The 17187-nt window shown below is 40.9% G+C and overlaps 2 protein-coding genes across 2 annotated transcripts; one reads left to right on the plus strand and one right to left on the minus strand.

Annotated features, from left to right (window-relative positions):
- Positions 1 to 54: 54 nt before the first annotated feature.
- Positions 55 to 7132, plus strand: idua (alpha-L-iduronidase). Its single transcript, XM_004558545.4, has 14 exons — positions 55 to 388; positions 1236 to 1376; positions 1539 to 1621; positions 2803 to 2910; positions 3239 to 3334; positions 3682 to 3884; positions 4072 to 4251; positions 4643 to 4859; positions 4962 to 5171; positions 5275 to 5396; positions 6093 to 6218; positions 6519 to 6595; positions 6724 to 6824; positions 6917 to 7132. The coding sequence occupies exons 1-14, from the start codon at positions 249 to 251 to the stop codon at positions 7015 to 7017; spliced, it is 1905 nt and encodes a 634-aa protein (XP_004558602.2). The 5' UTR covers positions 55 to 248; the 3' UTR covers positions 7018 to 7132.
- Positions 7133 to 7874: 742 nt separating this feature from the next.
- LOC101477664 (purpurin) lies at positions 7875 to 9690 on the minus strand. The gene is made up of 6 exons (XM_004558544.4): positions 9569 to 9690; positions 9267 to 9381; positions 8780 to 8916; positions 8576 to 8688; positions 8281 to 8493; positions 7875 to 8171 (listed from the first exon to the last, which is right to left on the minus strand). Exons 2-6 carry the CDS (start codon positions 9378 to 9380, stop codon positions 8161 to 8163), a joined length of 588 nt encoding a protein of 195 aa, XP_004558601.1. The 5' UTR covers position 9381; positions 9569 to 9690; the 3' UTR covers positions 7875 to 8160.
- Positions 9691 to 17187: the final 7497 nt, after the last annotated feature.

A 17187-nucleotide genomic window follows, 5' to 3' on the forward strand; every position in this document is an offset into this window, starting at 1 on the left:
CCCTAAAAGACTACAACACTGTCGCATGTAATCTACGTTGTTGTGTTCACATGACTGCAGTCGCACTTTGCTAGTTTGTTAGAAACACTTGTTGGTGTCTTAAGTGTGTCTAGTTGAGCTATGGCAGAGCTTTTTCTCCTATTTACTCACAGACGACGTTTAAGTCACACTTCCCCACTCTCTTTATAACACACCGTGTTTGTTTTTTGTTTTTTTATTGTAGCCGTTTAAGCTAGCGGGTCGCAAATATGATGGTGTGGAAAACGTTTACATTTCTAGCTTTGCTCCTTTGCATTTCCGAAACTTCAAGCGCTTCCTATGTTATCACAGCTGACGTGCAAAGGCCGACAGGAGATCTTAAACACTTCTGGAGAAGCACTGGTTTCTGGTAGGTCCAGTTTTAACTTTTCCCGTGTGAGCGCCGAGCAGTAAGTGTCTGCCAGAAAGCAGAGATTCACTGAAACGGGACACTGTGGAATTATTTTTATATTCACTGTAGCAGAATACTTCAGAGGAAGTATTTAAAAAACGATGCACTTACTAGGAACACGTAGGACTTTCTCTGAGCGTAAAGGGAGAAAGGTAGACTATGGAGTAACTCACTGCCAAGGTATGCAGAAGAGCATCTCTGAGCACACAAGACATCAAACCCGGAAGTGGATGGGCTACAGCAGCAGACCAAATTTCTGACAACTAAGAACACATTAATGATGCATGCTCTGATGAGTGTCAGTATCTGCCACTCATTCAGGGTTGGCATGAACAACATGAGGGCCCTGCCTGCTGCTGGTGGTGCCATGGTGTGGGAGATATTTTCTTGGCATGCTTTGGGTCCCTTACTAAACGTTAAGAATCATTTGAACGACACAGCCTACCTGAGTATTGTTGCTGGCGATGTTCATCCTTTTTTGATCACATCTGTCAGCACCAGCATCACACACAGTGCCACAAAGCTCAAATCATCCCAAACTGGTGTCTTGAAAATTCACTGTACTCAAATAGCCTCCATATTCACCAGCCCACTGACAAATCTGCAGCAGCTATGTTATGCCAGTCATGTCACTACAGACCAAAGTCTCTGAAGATGGTTTCCAGTACATTGTTGAATCTGTGTCATGAAGAACTAAGTGAGTTCAGGGAAAAAGGGGGTCCAATCTGGTGTACCTAATAAAATGCCCAGTGAGTGTGTGTAGATATAGCACAAAGCTAAATGTTTGTCTGTGTTTTGTATCCAGCCCCCCACTCCCTCACACGCAGGCCCACGAGTATGACCTGAGCATTGACCAGCAGCTGAATTTGGCCTATGTGGGCTCTGTTCCTCATGGAGGGATCCAGCAGGTCAGGATACACTGGATGCTGGAGCTGGTGACTGCACAGTAAGTGAAGTAAATGAACAAGCAAGTAGGTAGCAAGTAGCATGACATGTGGTGGGTCATGTTTGCTCGCGATCGAAGACAAGCTTTTTGAATGTTGTTTTTGTAGGTTATAACTTACGGTAGTACTAAGAGTGGTCTCATCTAACTTTTTTTAAATTTTAGAGATATTGGAGGAAAACCTCAATATAACTTCACTAGACTGGACCGGCTGATAGAGCTATTATGGATGAATGGCCTTCAACCAGGTACTGTACTACAGTCCTGTTATATTTATTCCTGATGTACATTTGTCATCTGTTTTCATACCTTTTTATTGTTCGTTATGAGGTCATGGAAGAGTAAAACATAATTTCTGTGGTCACGACTACCACAAAAGTTGACCCTGCGCGGGCGACCGTGGTTCAGGGGGTTGGGAAGCTCATCTTGTAACCAGAAGGTTGCCGGTTCGATCCCCAGCTCTGTCTGTCTTGGTCGTTGTGTCCTTGGGCAAGACACTTCACCTACCACCTACTGGTGATGGCCAGATGGTGCAATATGACTCTCTTCTGTCAGTCTGCCCCAGGGCAGCTGTGGCTACAACTGTAGCTGCCTCCACCAGTGTGTGAATGTGAGAGTGAATGAATAGTGTAAAGCGCTTTGAGGATCTCGAAAAGCGCTGTATGCAGTCCATTATTATTATTACTCGAGTAATACCTCAGCCAATTTTGAAGTAGGTCAGATGACAGAAAAACATTCTCTTGCAACAAAATCTAAAGCCTTGCCTAGCCTAGCCTGCTTGGGGTGGCTGTAGCGCAGGAGATAGAGCAGGTCATCTACTGATTGGAAGGTTAGTGGTTTGATCCCTGGCTGCCCTTGTCTGCAGGCTAAATATCCTTGGGCAAGATACTAACCCCAAGGTGCTCTCCGATGCATTCATTGGAGTATGAATTTATGTGAATGTTAGCTTAACCTCCTAAGACCCAAACATGCATTTTTAACTTCTGTTTGCTATTTGGGCTGATTGGGACCTGATTAATGTAAAAACAAAGAATTACCTGATGATTTTTTTTAACTGATTTTTGTTTCTGAGAAAAATTAGATCCACATATGAGGACATTTGTTTTAAATTTTGATAGAAGAGTGGCAGTATGGTGTCCTCGTACGTGGTTATCAGTTCCTTGTATTGCAAAGTTGTGTATTTTGGTCTAGACAACCCAAAATGTGATGTCCACATATGTGGACGCCAGGTTCTAGGAGGTTAGGAAGCACCGAAGAAAGTGCTTGTATGAATGGGTGAATGTGGCATGTTGTATAAAGTGCTTTAGGTGCTCCAGGAGGGTAGAAAAGTGCTATGTACGTCCATTTACCATTTAGTTAATTTGTTAGCTAAACATCAGAAATTTGTATATCAGAAAACGTAATTGGATTTTCCTGTTCTCTGTTGCAGGATTTGAACTGATGGGAAGTGTCTCTAATTACTTCACTGATTTTGAGGATAAATCACAAGTGGTCGAGTGGAGAAATCTGGTTTATCTCATAGCCAAGAGGTACATTGGTGAGTGAGTTGAAGCAGACATCGTTAGTTTAGTTTTTTGTTTCGTACTTTTTTTGCATAATCAATAAGAATATTAAAAAGGACGACAGTGAAGAACAGTGAAGTCCAATAGGAGAGCCATAACAAATTACTATGCATTAAAATAATGAATAACAGTCATTTTTTTGACTAAAATGGTCCCAATTGAAGTATTCAGAAATCAGTCAGAAAATGTACTGTGGCGGGCATGTAAACATGTGATTTAGCTGAAACTAAATGGCTTAATCTGCACTGTGTCACCCTGCTCATGTGTTTTGTGATGACTGTCGTTGCTTGTTGTAAATTTCAGACAAATATGGCCTGGGAAGTGTTTCTCGATGGAACTTTGAAACATGGAATGAGCCCAACAACCATGACTTTGATAATGTTACTGTCTCAATTCAAGGTAAACCTGTGAGACATGGCTTGTGTGTGTGTGTGTGTGTGTGTGTGTGTGTGTGTGTGTGTGTGTGTGTGTGTGTTTGTGTTTGTAAACTGTTACCATTGATGAAAGGTAAGTCTGGGGTCCCCCCCTACTTATTTTCTCTTGTGTTTATAATAGTGTTATTTAATGTGAATGTAAACGGGCACACACATTATATGAAGTTATGCAGTTATGTTCCAAGAGCTGCTTTTGCCTAAAAGCACTAAACCAATTCTTCTGGAGCTTCTTTTATAAATTTGTGGAAATTCAAATGTTCTCGCCAGACAGTATGACAGTGCTGTGCTGTGGATTATCATTTTTTTCTCAAGGGTTTCTAAACTACTATGACGCCTGTTCTGAGGGTCTGCGTGCTGCCAGTACACTCCTGAGGTTTGGAGGTCCAGGAGACTCTTGTCACCCCCATCCACACTCCCCGTACTGCTGGGCCATGCTGCAGCACTGCTACAACGGCACCAACTACTTCACTGGAGAGACTGGGGTCAGACTGGACTATATAGCCCTGCACAAAAAGGTGTTTTCTTTTCTTAGCAAATAGAAAATGAAAGCAGCCTTGATTATGCTCTAGATTTGTGCTTATAGTTGCCAGAGAAATATAATTATCATTATGTTCATAGACTCAGCTGTTTTAGGAAAAACTATAGCTATTACTACACAAACTTGCTTAATTCCAGGCTGACTTCCTGTTTTCGATCTTACAGGGAGGAGGCTACTCCTTCCCCATCCTCCAGCAGGAGATCAAGACTGTAGGAGAGATCCAAGAGCGTTTCCCTAAGTTTCGCAGCCTGCCTGTTTACAATGACGAGGCTGATCCTCTGGTAGGGTGGTCCAGGCCTCAGGAGTGGAGGGCTGATGTGACCTATGCTGCAATGGTGGTAAAGGTGAGGCGAAGACATTTAAACGAACAGCATGGGTGGAAAAAAATATTTCACGTGGGAATTTATGTTTGTTAGAAGTGTCCAGTCTAGAACAATATCTTTCATTTAAACCTGAAAAGGACCGTACCAAATAGCTGATGTGAGCACGGCAGCTCTAAATTGCCGGACATCAAACTTTAATCGGTAATGGAGAGATTAGCAAATGCCCCCATATTTTGTGTATGATCTTCTTCCCATAGAAATGACCCCGACAACTTCATAAAATGTATTCATCAGACCAGTCTAAATGTGGGTATGGGATAAAAGAACTAATTTGTTGTCGGTGTGTTACGAGGAGCTTCTCTCTGCCAGTTAAATCACCCTGATCAAATCCTCTGCTGTCCACCTTCAAAAGATTATAAACCAGCACCAGGATATGTTGATGGCAAACCCAAACAGCACCATCAACTACACCCTGCTGAGCAACGACAATGCCTTCCTCAGCTACCACCCACACCCCTTCACCCAGCGCACATTGACCGCCCGCTTCCAGGTCAACAACACTCAGCCGCCTCATGTTCAACTCATCAGGAAGCCCGTCCTCACAGTCATGGCCCTGCTGGCTTTGCTAGGTGACATCTTTACCCTAGAACACATGTTCCCTCGGGGGGGAAAGGGGATGAATCGTTTAAACATGATTTAATTCGTATGTGTCCCTGTGATTCAAATTTTAGGAGAGACCCAGCTTCTGGCTCAGGTTGTGAACTCATCAGGAGGCCACAACGGCACACTGGGAGTTCTCGCCAGTAGCCACAAACCCGTAATGCCCGGTGGCTCAGACAGCTGGCAGGCAGCAGTGTTGGTGTACAACAGTGAGGACAACAGCACCTCTACCATCACCGACGATGTCACTGTCTCACTGAAAGGACTGCCTGCACAAAACGGTAACACTGTCAAGGGATTTGGAGTGTTTCTGTTTATCTGTGATGATTTCTGTAAGTCTGTTTGGTTAATTTTACTCCTCTTTGCTATCTGTTTGTTATCCAGGTCTAATGTATGTCACATATTACTTGGACAATAATGTAACCAACCCTTACGAGCTGTGGCAGAACACGGGGAGCCCTGACTACCCCACAGCAGAGCAGCTCAGACGCCTCAGGAGTGTGGAGGTAAACAGGACAGCTGGACAGTATATATTCTAGTTTTCTGCAATTATAATTGTATGTTTTTCAGTGTACAGCAAAACACGAAAGCTAAAAGTTATCTATCCTGTTTGATACACTACTCAGAGAAAATTAGGGGAAGACTTGATCATCACCACATGTCAGTTAAAAAAATTACCTTGAGCGAGTTGTTAATGTCCATTTCTGAGCATACTGCCAAAATCGGACTTCATCAGGATTGCATGTGGTCCTGATATTCTTTAGCGGCATCTATGGTCACAGCCCAGCACCGTGCGGCTTGATTGGCGTTCCCGAGAGATCAGCAGAACAGCTACTGGTGCCTTTTTCTCTTTACAGAAGAGAGCAGGTTGTCAGTGAGCACACGTGACAGGCATGAAAGAGCCTCGAAGGCTGTGGCACACTTTACGCCGTGCAATGATTCCCTCATTCCACCGAGTTAAACAGGCTTCTCTGCCTTTATTTTTTTTTATTTTTGATGAAGTTTTCTGCACACCACACTGTGAAAGCATGGATTTCCTCCCAGTATGAACTCTCATCATTTTTTGTTATCTAGTTGATGCCTGTGAGATTATTTTTATGTGAGTCTTTAAGACTTGAACTGATTTGACAGATCACTTTGACCTTTTCCTGCTCTCTCAAGTGCACTGAGACACGCTTTGACCTGATGTGTCATTGTCTCAGGGCCCCCACACTGACGGACCCTTGGACGTTCCTGCAGGAGACAGTCTGATTTTGAAAGCCAAATTGCCGGTGCCCTCCGTCCTCCTCATCCACGTCTGTGCCCGGCCGAAAGCTGTGCCAGACCAGGTTAGTACCAACACAACACAATGTTGTATAGATAAAATATCTCATATTACACTCGTGTCATAAATGAGTCTGAAAGACAATATTAGAAAATAGTAAGAAGGCTGAAGCTGCTTTAAAATATTTTAATTGATTATATTTTTAATTTTAAGCTAGAAAGACGTCTGTAGAGCCAAGGCGAGTTTTTATGAGTAGGTCTATTTGCTAAATTTGTAATAAATGTATGTTTTTAAATGCTCTGTTGTCTATAAAATTAATCACAGATTTATATTTTTACACTGCGTTATATTTGACCTTCTTCAGGTCAACGGGTTACGCTTCATTAGGATCACTAAAGGTCAAGTCCTTATTATCTGGTCTGACCACTGTGTCAATTCAAAGTAGGTGTTTCTCATCCAAAACATTTCATTTCACTCTGCTTTAAAATGTATTATATGCATCTTTATCCTTTAAAGGTTGGACAACGTTAGTAAGGCTAACACCACTTTTATTATGTTATGCTTCGCAGATGCATCAAAACATATGAAGTGGAATTATCCACAGGCGGCAAGGCATTCGGCAAAATCAGCACCCAGAACACTATTTTTACTTCTTATGTTTATTCACCAGGTAAGAATTCACACTAAATTCTTCTAAATCTGAGACCTTTAGAGTCTGACTGTACAGAGAAATAATATCATGCTCTCTGTTGTGTTCTGTAGTGGACCAGGAGGTTAGTGGTCTGTACAGAGCTCGAGCTGTGGACTACTGGGGAAGGCCCGGCGAGTACTCGCTGCCAGAGAGATATTCAGAGGAGCATTAGTCCGAGATCTGGTCTGCTGGCTGTTATGTTATGTTTTGTTATTGTTTTGTATAATGTAAATTTTTGGATTGGTGGATTTTGTATTTAATAAAGCATTGTATGTGGTCAGCTGTAATCATGTGAGTCAAGGTGTGAAATCACTGAATCCTTGCCCCACCCCATCATGTTGAGGTCACCTGAGGCAAGGTGTAAGTGAGGTTTGAGACGCTTGGGAAGGGATCTCTAGACTGCATTGTTGGTTTCTAATATCCGGTGTCTGGTCAAAGATGGTGGACACAGATCGTCTCCTTTACTGCTCTTTGAAAACATCTGTATTCTCGGTCCAAGGTGTGGACATTTGCATCCTTGAAAGAGTGACCTTTATCGTTCAGGTGCAGATGTTGTCATGTTGAGGTGGCTCTTCTACGGTGGCTGTTTGGTTTCTCCTATTTAGAGTCCGAGCACTACTCACCGCGCCGCACAACATACATTGTGTTATTCAGCTTGTGTTTGGGAGTGCATTGAGATGAACCAGTTTCTGTCTGAGGGTGTTGCTACATCTGAAGTGCAGGGGGAAGTCGTGGGACCACAATGTTGTTCTATTTCTGCCTGGTTGGTGTTTGAAACTCTTTCCTGTACATCTTTGCTGATTTGATTAAGGCTCAGATGAGATAAGCACAAGTTTTAGGACTTTTCTTTAAACACATCCTTTTCTTTCTTTCTCCTCTGCCTTGGAGGAAACATCCTCTGTGACTTCAAAAATTTGGGTTTCTAATTTTTCAAGCGAATCACTTCAAAAGAGTGAATAAACGGGATTGGATAAATAAGTGAACAGTAGATATGAAGTGCAGTTAAGGGAAATAAAAAGCCACCACAAGTTTCTTTACAAAATTTATTGTCACCGATGCAGAATGGCACAGTGCAGATGTTACCCACCAGTGTGACAGTTTGATACAGCTGGTTATTTGATGATATCCACTCCATCGCTAATAGTTTCCAGTGGATTTAAATTGTATTTTTGTCGTGGCAGGTTTAAAGTTTTCACAGGGTTATGGATTGGATTGGATTTATCTGATGTTGGTCACATAGTTGGAATGTGACAGGCTTATTCTCTTGGATCCACTTTAATGTAGGGTTGTCAACATGCCCCAGATGAGCATTTGTTTAGCAAGCTCCTGTTGAAAACAGAGAGGAGGAACAAGTGTCAGATTAAGTCTTAAAATTCTTTCTCTGCATCAGAGCTTAAGCTAAACAATCCTCAACACAAGTCCTTGTTTTACATACCGGACTGCAGCACAGGCTGGAACTGTCCGGCCATGCAGATTTCCTCCTGCTTCTGGCGGACCACTCTCTGGATGGCAGGGGGGAGGCCACGGGGGTTGCGGGAGAAGACTAGAGCATAGCCATCCTCGCAGGTTCCGTCATCCTTCAGGGTGCGGCAGGCATAGGTGATGGCGTAGTTGTCATAGTCTGTATCAATGACCCAGTAGTTGTCACCTAGAAGTCAGGAATGAGAAATTAGTCCCAGCTCCACGAAGGAAAGACAGAGTGACAAAGAGAACATGATGAGCAGGCTTACCGCCACTGGACAGGTAACTGGCCAGGCCCTGGTAGTCCATAAACATTTTACCAGGGTTGCCAGGGTCAGGGACTGTGTACTGAGCAGCCATGTCAGCACAGACAACCCAGAACCTGAATACAGAGGAGAGGAAATATGCAGCAAATGCAAGCGTATTCATGACCTCACATTGAAGCTGCTACCAAGTATGTTGCAAATACCCACCCAAAGAGAGTGACTCTGCCTCTGGAGGAGGCCACCATGGAGCCATCATCGCCAACCGTGTACTCAGCAGAGATGTTGTCCTGCAGGAACAAACCCTCAGGATCTTTCTTCTGCAGAGCGTACCACTTCCCTGCGTACTGTTATAGGGAAGAAAGGGCAAAGATGAGCTTTATTTTGATTGGCATGTCTATAGTATGGATATACACACTGAAATGTGTGAATATCACAGTAAGTAGCACATAGTTCATAAGTTCATATGTGTGATTGTATGCCGATGATGTTCTGGTTTATACATGAGCCACATTGATCATTTTGTTCCTGTTTTGGTTATTTTTTTAACTACTTATTATACACCAGTGTTACTATAAATACAGTCAAGCTAATTCAGATTACAGAAAGTTCAAAAATACACAGAAAAAGTCTCAATTTTTGATCTCGTAATGAAAGGGTTAAGAAGTATCCTTAAAAGACACATTTGCGTACTCACTCTTTTGGGGTCAAAGTCCTGTTTGACTGTGAAGCTGTCCACCACACAGGAGGCCAGGCTGTGCTCCACACAGGCCAGAAGCATCATCACCAGAGCAAAGATTTGAAAATTCATCCTAACGCAAAACCCAAATTAACACTGTATTATGATTTGTTTATATAAAGGTGTAAAGTCAGCATTCGTAAATCATTTTGACACTAAAATCCTCATAAATGGTTTAAGAACAAGAAAGGGTTGTTCTTTGAGCTCCATATTTATTTGTAAAAATTTGAGCAAGTCCCTTAAAAGAAGCATCTCCTTACCTGAAGTAGGGAATGAAGAAGCCACAAGACGTTTTCAGTGCAGAGTTGTTGCAGTGAACTGTGGTGAGAAGACGCTGTGTGAGCCTTTTATACCCGACGCACAGACAGGCTCGCTGCTTATTTTCAGATTTTAAATCTACGGCTTATCCAGTTAACAAAATCCGCCGGCGTAAGCTGATGAACCCCCAGATTCAGCAGGCTTTATGTAATTCAGTGCAGGGCTACAGAATGGAATACAAGATAACAGATGCCCGGCAGGATAAGGCTGGCTGAGCCGCAGGTCACGTATGCACAGCAAAGGTGTTTACATGAGCAGGCAAATGTATTTTTAGCCCTGAGGATACATGAAAATGTATAAAGTGTACAGATTTACCCAGCCTGAGAAAGATGCAGGGTTCAAGAGAGATTCTGTCTTTCTACTGCATCTGTGTTTCCTTTAAATGTGTTCAAAATATTCCCAAAACCCTGAACAGGGACAGTTTTTCCAAGAGCATTAATGCTTTCTGTTATCATTATTAATATTAATTTAACACGATAAAACAAATCACTGCACTAATTAACTTAGTGTTTTGTTCTGCCAAGTCTATTTGTAGATTAAGCATTACTGCTCCGTCTCTTTAGCCTTTTTGCCTGTTCTGTTTTATTCAGGATGTTTTAACCTAAAATTATGTATTTTGTGAGTTCTTAAACTTTAACAACCAGTGGAAAGAAATCAAAAATCTGTTTTCCACCTTCAACAAACAGTACAAATGTACAACTGGTAAAACTGCAAAAAAAGAAAAAAATTATATATATGTACTGGATGTTGGGTCATGTTAGGTCAGCACAGGCTCAGGTGTTCCCGGCTGCTGCCACTTACTTGGTTAAGTAATCTGTCTCTTCTTCAGCTTCGCCCTGCAATGTGTCACACAGGAAACAGCTGAGCTGCATTATAGAAAGTTTACACCACTTATGCATCCTGCATGTGCAGAGGTCTAAAAATGCACAAGCTTCTGTTTTACAGGTATCAAGGTGAAGTTATATTCCAAAAGCGCTCACTTTACGATATTATATATCGTCTACATGGTTTATTTAGAAGAAAAAAGGATAAAGAAAAGCTCTTCTTTTGATTTTACAAATTTTGGAGTCAAATGTCGAGCAACTGGTTTTGTTTTGTTTTTTCAGTTTTTGTGTCCCAGAATCCAAACGTAACCAGATCACTGTAATCCCTCTAACAGCTCTTGGGAGATATTTTTGTAAGGTAAGGAAGCCAATTTAAGACGAGTAGTGTGTCGGTAAATCCGGCTGCATTTTTCTGGCAGCCCTGTCATTGTTGTCGTTCTAACAATAACCTGTCCTGAAGATATTACATAAGACCTTTGTGCCCAACGTCCTCACCTTTTTAAATGCAGTCAAATCTTCGACACTGATGTGACCAGTCACGTGTCAGCAGTGTTAACTCTGCATCTCTAATCTGAAAACAAACGACAGGTTTAAATGATCCTGTTACAGACGCGCACTTGCTTAACTGGAAGGGAGCTCAGGTTGATCAGATCTGGACCAGAGCCATGTCAGGTTGATGACTGGTTCAAGTTGTATAACAAGCAGCTGAGTGTAGAAATATATGCATCCGTCTTATTTAATCATAGGCTGCAGTAACTATTTTGATACTCAACTAGCCATTCACTTTTCTCCCAATTAAAATTTCATTTTACAAAACTATCTTTTTGTGCATTAGTGAAAATAATTAATGACATAACTCTGGACTTTGGAAACAATAGAAATTATTTTTAGGCGATGCAATTAAACCAAAAGTAAGAGGTTGTTAAAATTGTTTTAACACCCAACCAATGTGGGTCACACTAAAAGTGAAAATGAATTTCCACATGAACTGTAATCTTAATTAAATGGGAAGTTTAGACAATAAGTATGAACTTTTCCACAGGTTCAGAAATACAGCAGGACTGAGCAGAGTGACAGACATGTGAATCTCAAATAAAGAGCATATGACTCAAACTTTGGAGTCATATTTATGCATTTAAATAAGTAAATCTAAATTAAAGATCAGCCACAAAATAAGTAAATTTTTACCTTTAAATCTATAAAATTATAATAAAGTGTTCCAGGCTGTCTTATTTAAAACTGACATCAAGGGCCTGGTGGCATGTCACCGTGCCAACATCTAAAAGGCTCTTTCAGGCTTTCAAAGAAAAGATTGTGAATGCCTGGCAAAAGGATTTAAGAGGATAAGTCATTCCACTGTAACAAAAACTACAGATCACCTCAGCCATGTTGCCAGTTAGTTCTCAGGCAGACGTGTGACCACCTGTTAAATTATTTTAAAGAAATGTGGTTCACACGCACACAGAGTTATACTTCTTATGTCTTTATTGAAAAGCTTAAAGTGAAGGCTGGAGAAAGTGGACATAATACCTCAAAAGCTCCTTGGATTGAACAGGATTTGTATAAATTGGGTATTGACAACCTGTGCTCTTGGAGTGAGGTTGGAGGGAACAGTGCTTTCATCATCAACTTACACAGAGCAGCATTACGGAGGTGCACGAAAGTGGAGGAAAAAAATAAATCAATGCACTCCGTGTTTCATCAGCATTTCTGAAGAAGAAATGAGAGGTTTGCTAAACTAACCAGCACCCCTTCATAAATGGTTCCCAGACAACTGTGCAAATTTTAAGTCGATGTTGTAAATGGAAACCAGTGATCCAAAAAGTTGTTGGCAGTAAAACAAAAAAAAGGTAACTGTAAATAATGATATATTTCTACATTTAATATGAAAAAGTGTTAATGCAGAAGCAATCGGGAATTCAGTTGACTGAAGGAGAACAAAGACCACAGTGCATATATGGCATTAAGAGTTCAAAAGCTTTACTCAATAATCCATGACTAACATTAAATCACAATATCTGGAAAACCAAAGGGCTGCTGTATTATCAAAGGTAACGGTGAACATGTCCACAAAATAGGAGTGTTTTTGAGTGGCAGTGACCCCATTTTGCCATAGCTACTCCAGAAAGAGTGGAAGAGGTTGGAAATTGCACATGGACGTGGACATCCTGGAACAGCACTCCAACGCTTTACTTCAGAATGCTGTCTTCATTTGCTGTGAGGATGAGAGCAAAATATGAGATTTGACAATGCAGTCGTGATTGAGACGTCCACATGTGAGCTGTACAGTATGTCTGCGTGAACAAGGTACCTTCTGCTAGCTGCTTGGCGATGCGCTCCTGCTCTTCACGGACCTTCTTCTCCTCCTCCTCAATCCTCCTCTCTTCCGCTGCAATAGGCTTCAGGTGATCTGAGCAAATCAGAACATTTATTAAGCTGAGGTGGAAGAAAAAGACACGCAGTTTCCTGATTTATGAGATACAACTATTGTCTTACACAGCACGTAGTATATAAGAAGCTCTGCCCAATGAATGGAAGTGTTTGACCTCATTACACTACACAGCTGCAGTAAAGGACAGTTCTAGTAACAACTTACCATATCTCCTTTTGCCATATATGATCCCAGCAATCAAAGCTGAGTACCTGGCTGTCTGCAATAGAAAATGTGTACATGTTAGTGTCAAAAACTCCACAATGAGCCGGCTCAGCCGCAAAAGAAAAAACACGATACAATTGTAAATGATAAATGATTTATGTCTGACAGTGAGAGCCATCCATCAGCCTCTGATGACCATTTGGTACCTAAAAAGCGAGCTACTTCAAAAACCCTCCAACAAAACACAGGATGAAAAATGTTCCCAGTAAAAGTGGAAACAACAAAAGGTGTTTCACCACTTGAGGCAAAAAACACACCACCGAGTAAAACCTTGCCATAAAGAGGGAGATACTAGCAGCTGGTGTTGTGTGACCCAAATGTAAAATGACTCCACTGAGCATCGCTGGGGAACTCGCTGACTGCACCTCCATATGACAGGAAGGGCAAACGTGGATGGAAGTGACTGATGTGATCACATGGTGGAAAAACAAGGCTGTAAGCAGCTGGTTAAAAAGCTTGATCCAAGACAGAAAATATTTTTCAGTTTTATTATATGACAGCATGGTGCAGCTCCTGAAGGGTTAAGTTTACACTTTAGTTCAACAATAACCAAAGTGTTAAGCAGTTATACTTAACAGTTATAATGCACCTTGTTTTAATAGATTCACATTTCAATTATGGCAAATTTATTGAAATATTCTGATATTGTGTATTATACCGTCACACAGCTTTTTGTTTTGTAGATTTATAGTGTATATATTATTTATGAATGCAATATTCATTATTGTCTTACACAGTTTCAGTCTGTAGTATATATATACACATTTTTGCATTCTCATAGAATAATGCCCTTAGTAGGCGCCTGCAGCATTTTTAGTTTAACTTTGTTGTTTGCTCAATGTTTATTAAAGACTGTACTATTTGTATTCTTTATCCTGCTGCTGTAACACAAACTTCCCTTGTGGGATTAAAGTATTTATCATTTTGAGGCTGTATTTTCTAACACCAGCCGCTACACCTGATGAGCTTTCATTAGTACAAAACCCACATTTGACTGAGGATTTAAAGGGCATTAACGACAGGGCACAAAGAGTAACTGTTCCAGTAAAAAAATATCTAGTCTACAGTAACCTTATCCACCTGTCATTCACAGTATGACCAGTAGGGGGCAACAGCTTCGCTCCAAAACAAGAGTTTTCTGACAGCTGACAACTGAAGTAGAAGGCGAACAGCAGCTAAACTTGTTTGATGCAGAGACAAATACAAAAACAACACATTTTTAGAATTAGTCATTAGTCATTTCCGGTGACTCCACTTTACCAGCCAGTTAGCGCTGCGGCGTTTAAATGAAGGCAGCTTGTATTAACTATCAGTCAAATCAAGCGTGATGTTCCGTAACAGTCACTGTTCTCCCGCACACATGTACGGTCAGTGCAAGCTGAGCTGTACGGCACAATCAAACAACAGTACAACTCAGGCTGCAGCTGCTCATTCATAGTTTTAGTGACACAGCTGACAGCTAGCATGCCCCTGCTAAACGTTAGCAGGTTAGCGTGTTCTCGGTAGCTAACTAGCAGCCTAAAAGACGGCGGTTTGTGCCGTCTGACTATAAAACACTAGTTTTATAACAAAATGTGTGTCAATGCAAACCTTAATCAGAGGTGACACTGCAACCGGAGGAACCATAGTTTCACGGCAGGCTTACGATTAACAGCAGAGGTCACTTTAGCACCAACAGGAGGAAGAGCAGAGGTGTCTTCTTCTTTAGGTCTTTCTGCCGCTGGTGAACTGCTGCCACCTTCTGGAACAAGTGGTCCTCTTCAGCCTTGAGGCCTGGAGTTCCCCACGCCTGATCTAGGCTGCAGCTCAGGCTGTCCAAGAGCTCAGTGATCCCCTTGTCCAGATCTGGATGGAGATCCCCCAGGACACCATCCGTCATCGCATTAGGAACATGCCCCGACATTTTCATGTATTCACTATTTTTGAGCTACTGCAATGAAAATTCAGCAAAATGGACTAGCCCGTCTACTTGTTCCAAACACATCAACCTGTCCATAACTGTACAGATATGAGCATGATGTCTTTTTCTCATTTAGACCGAATGTGTTTAAGTTTTTTGAAGAGTGTAGTTGATAAAAACTATAAAAAGAGTTTGGGTTTGTTTTTTTGTTGTTGTTGTTGTTGTTGTTCGCTTTGTTTTTCCCCTTTTCTTGATGCCAAAACTGTAAAAAGGAAGCAATGTCAGTCTATGGGACAATTTGTGATTGTTATTTGTGCTTCACAATAAAAATATTTGAAGAGAAAAACTATAAAAAGCAATCAACTCTGTACTGAATACAATAAAACAAAAATAAAGTTGATGCGAAATGTCTTTAGCATTGCAAATGCTGTTTTGTGCTGTGATATGTACTAAACTACTCAACTTCCTCAACCATGCCTCCATGTAACAGTGCTGTGCCACCCTGTGGACTGTTTTTCTAATTAAATGCAAACATCTGATCTTCTTTTATCTGTCTATATTCAGTCATAGAGTTTGTCTACATCTGAAAATAATGTAGAAACTGTTCTTCAGACTTGAAGCACAGACATAACACTGGGTTCATTCCCTTACTGATGCTGCCATCCAGCAATAATAATAATAATGATAATAATAATAATAATAATAATAATAATAATAATGATAATAATAATAATAATAATAATAATAATAATAATAATAATACTTCATAATCCACGTTTTCCACAGAAATAAGGTCTATGAGCTAAATGGAAAATCAAAACCCAAGCCCATTATTAAATATGTCAATAATACTTAGCGTTAGCTTGATTTATTCATTTTAAACCAGTTTTATTTTCGGTTTGGGATCATGGTCCTGTTTGAACACCCAACTCTGTCTAAGTTTCAACCTTCTAGCTGTTTTGAGGTGAAGAATTTGAAGGTATTCTTCCTTCTTAGTTATTCCATCAACTTTGTGCAATGTAACAACCACTGGCAGCAAAACAGCACCATAACATGATGCTACCACCACCACCATGCTTGACAGCTGGTACAGTATTAGTTTTGACAGCCACACCTTTACTCCTCCAAACATACCTCTTATCATTGTTGCCGAATCACTTGATATTTGTTCATTCTTATCATAAAACATTTGTTAGAAGGCTCGATTTGCCTCGATGTTGATTTTAAAGCAGGGGCTTCTTTCTCGGTCAGCACCCTCTCTGTCCATGGTAATATAAAACTGACTTCACTGTGGACAGTAATGCTGGTGTTCCAGCAGTTTGAGTCTGGCTGGTTCTTGAGTTGTTCCTGAAAATCCTAACCAATTTCCCCTCATCTGATATTGATAGTTCAGGTGTTTTTTCAAGAATTTAGCAAAGTGATGTCACATTTGAACAGCATGTACCTACATATAGAAAGAGGCCTTCCCAACCTGTGTAAATCTACAATTTCCGTTCTTAGATTAGACACCGAGTTCCTTGAAATCTCCCATTGTTCTGAGTGTTGGTAATTCCAAGGAAAAGCTACAAGTTGTGGTCAGTCATGATCACTAAGAAGTTAAAATGCTTTGTCAGGTTAAAAGACAGTGTGGAGCCTTCAGCACCAATTATTAAAGATTTAAGAGAACATGTGTATATATTTGAGTCTGCATGTATATTTTGACCCTGTGTGTATTAGGAAAAATCCAGAAGTCATTAAAGATGTTTGCTGTCCAATCATTAGAACCTGGAAAAAGAACAGTTCAAATAAATTGTTAAGGGCCCAAAATTACCATGATGTTCATGTTGAGTACATGTGAACTTCTGACTACAGCTGTATATGTAACTGCTGGGTCTCCGAGGTAATCCGACCAGCTCTTTTAATGTATTCCTAGATCCAGGTTAAAGACAACAGGAGACTGGGATTTTGAGGTTGTGGCTCCCAAGTTGTGAAACTCGCTTCCAGTAATTGGACCTTCTTTTTTTTTTTAACAAAAAAAACCCCCTTTAAGACCCACATGTGTGAGATTTGCTTTAATTGGTTTTATCCATTTGTAGTTTTAACTGTTGTATCCTATTTTGTACTGCAAAGCCCTGTGATGTTTGTTCTTGAAAAGTGCAGTTTAAATGAACTTGTTTACAATCAGTCACTGAGGAGACTCTC

The sequence above is a fragment of the Maylandia zebra genome, linkage group LG12 (assembly GCF_041146795.1).
Source record: "Maylandia zebra isolate NMK-2024a linkage group LG12, Mzebra_GT3a, whole genome shotgun sequence".
In the NCBI taxonomy this organism is placed as follows: Eukaryota; Metazoa; Chordata; class Actinopteri; order Cichliformes; family Cichlidae; genus Maylandia; species Maylandia zebra.

Coding starts and splice junctions, on each gene's coding strand:
- LOC101477664 (XM_004558544.4), bottom strand. CDS start 9,380: ATGAATTTTCAAATCTTTGCTCTGGTGATGATGCTTCTGGCCTGTGTG. Junction 8,917..9,266: donor AGGACTTTGACCCCAAAAGA/GTGAGTACGCAA, acceptor TCCCTATAACAG/TACGCAGGGAAGTGGTACGC. Junction 8,494..8,575: donor CAGTTACCTGTCCAGTGGCG/GTAAGCCTGCTC, acceptor CCTGACTTCTAG/GTGACAACTACTGGGTCATT.
- idua (XM_004558545.4), top strand. CDS start 249: ATGATGGTGTGGAAAACGTTTACATTTCTAGCTTTGCTCCTTTGCATT. Junction 2,911..3,238: donor CATAGCCAAGAGGTACATTG/GTGAGTGAGTTG, acceptor TGTAAATTTCAG/ACAAATATGGCCTGGGAAGT. Junction 6,596..6,723: donor GACCACTGTGTCAATTCAAA/GTAGGTGTTTCT, acceptor TATGCTTCGCAG/ATGCATCAAAACATATGAAG.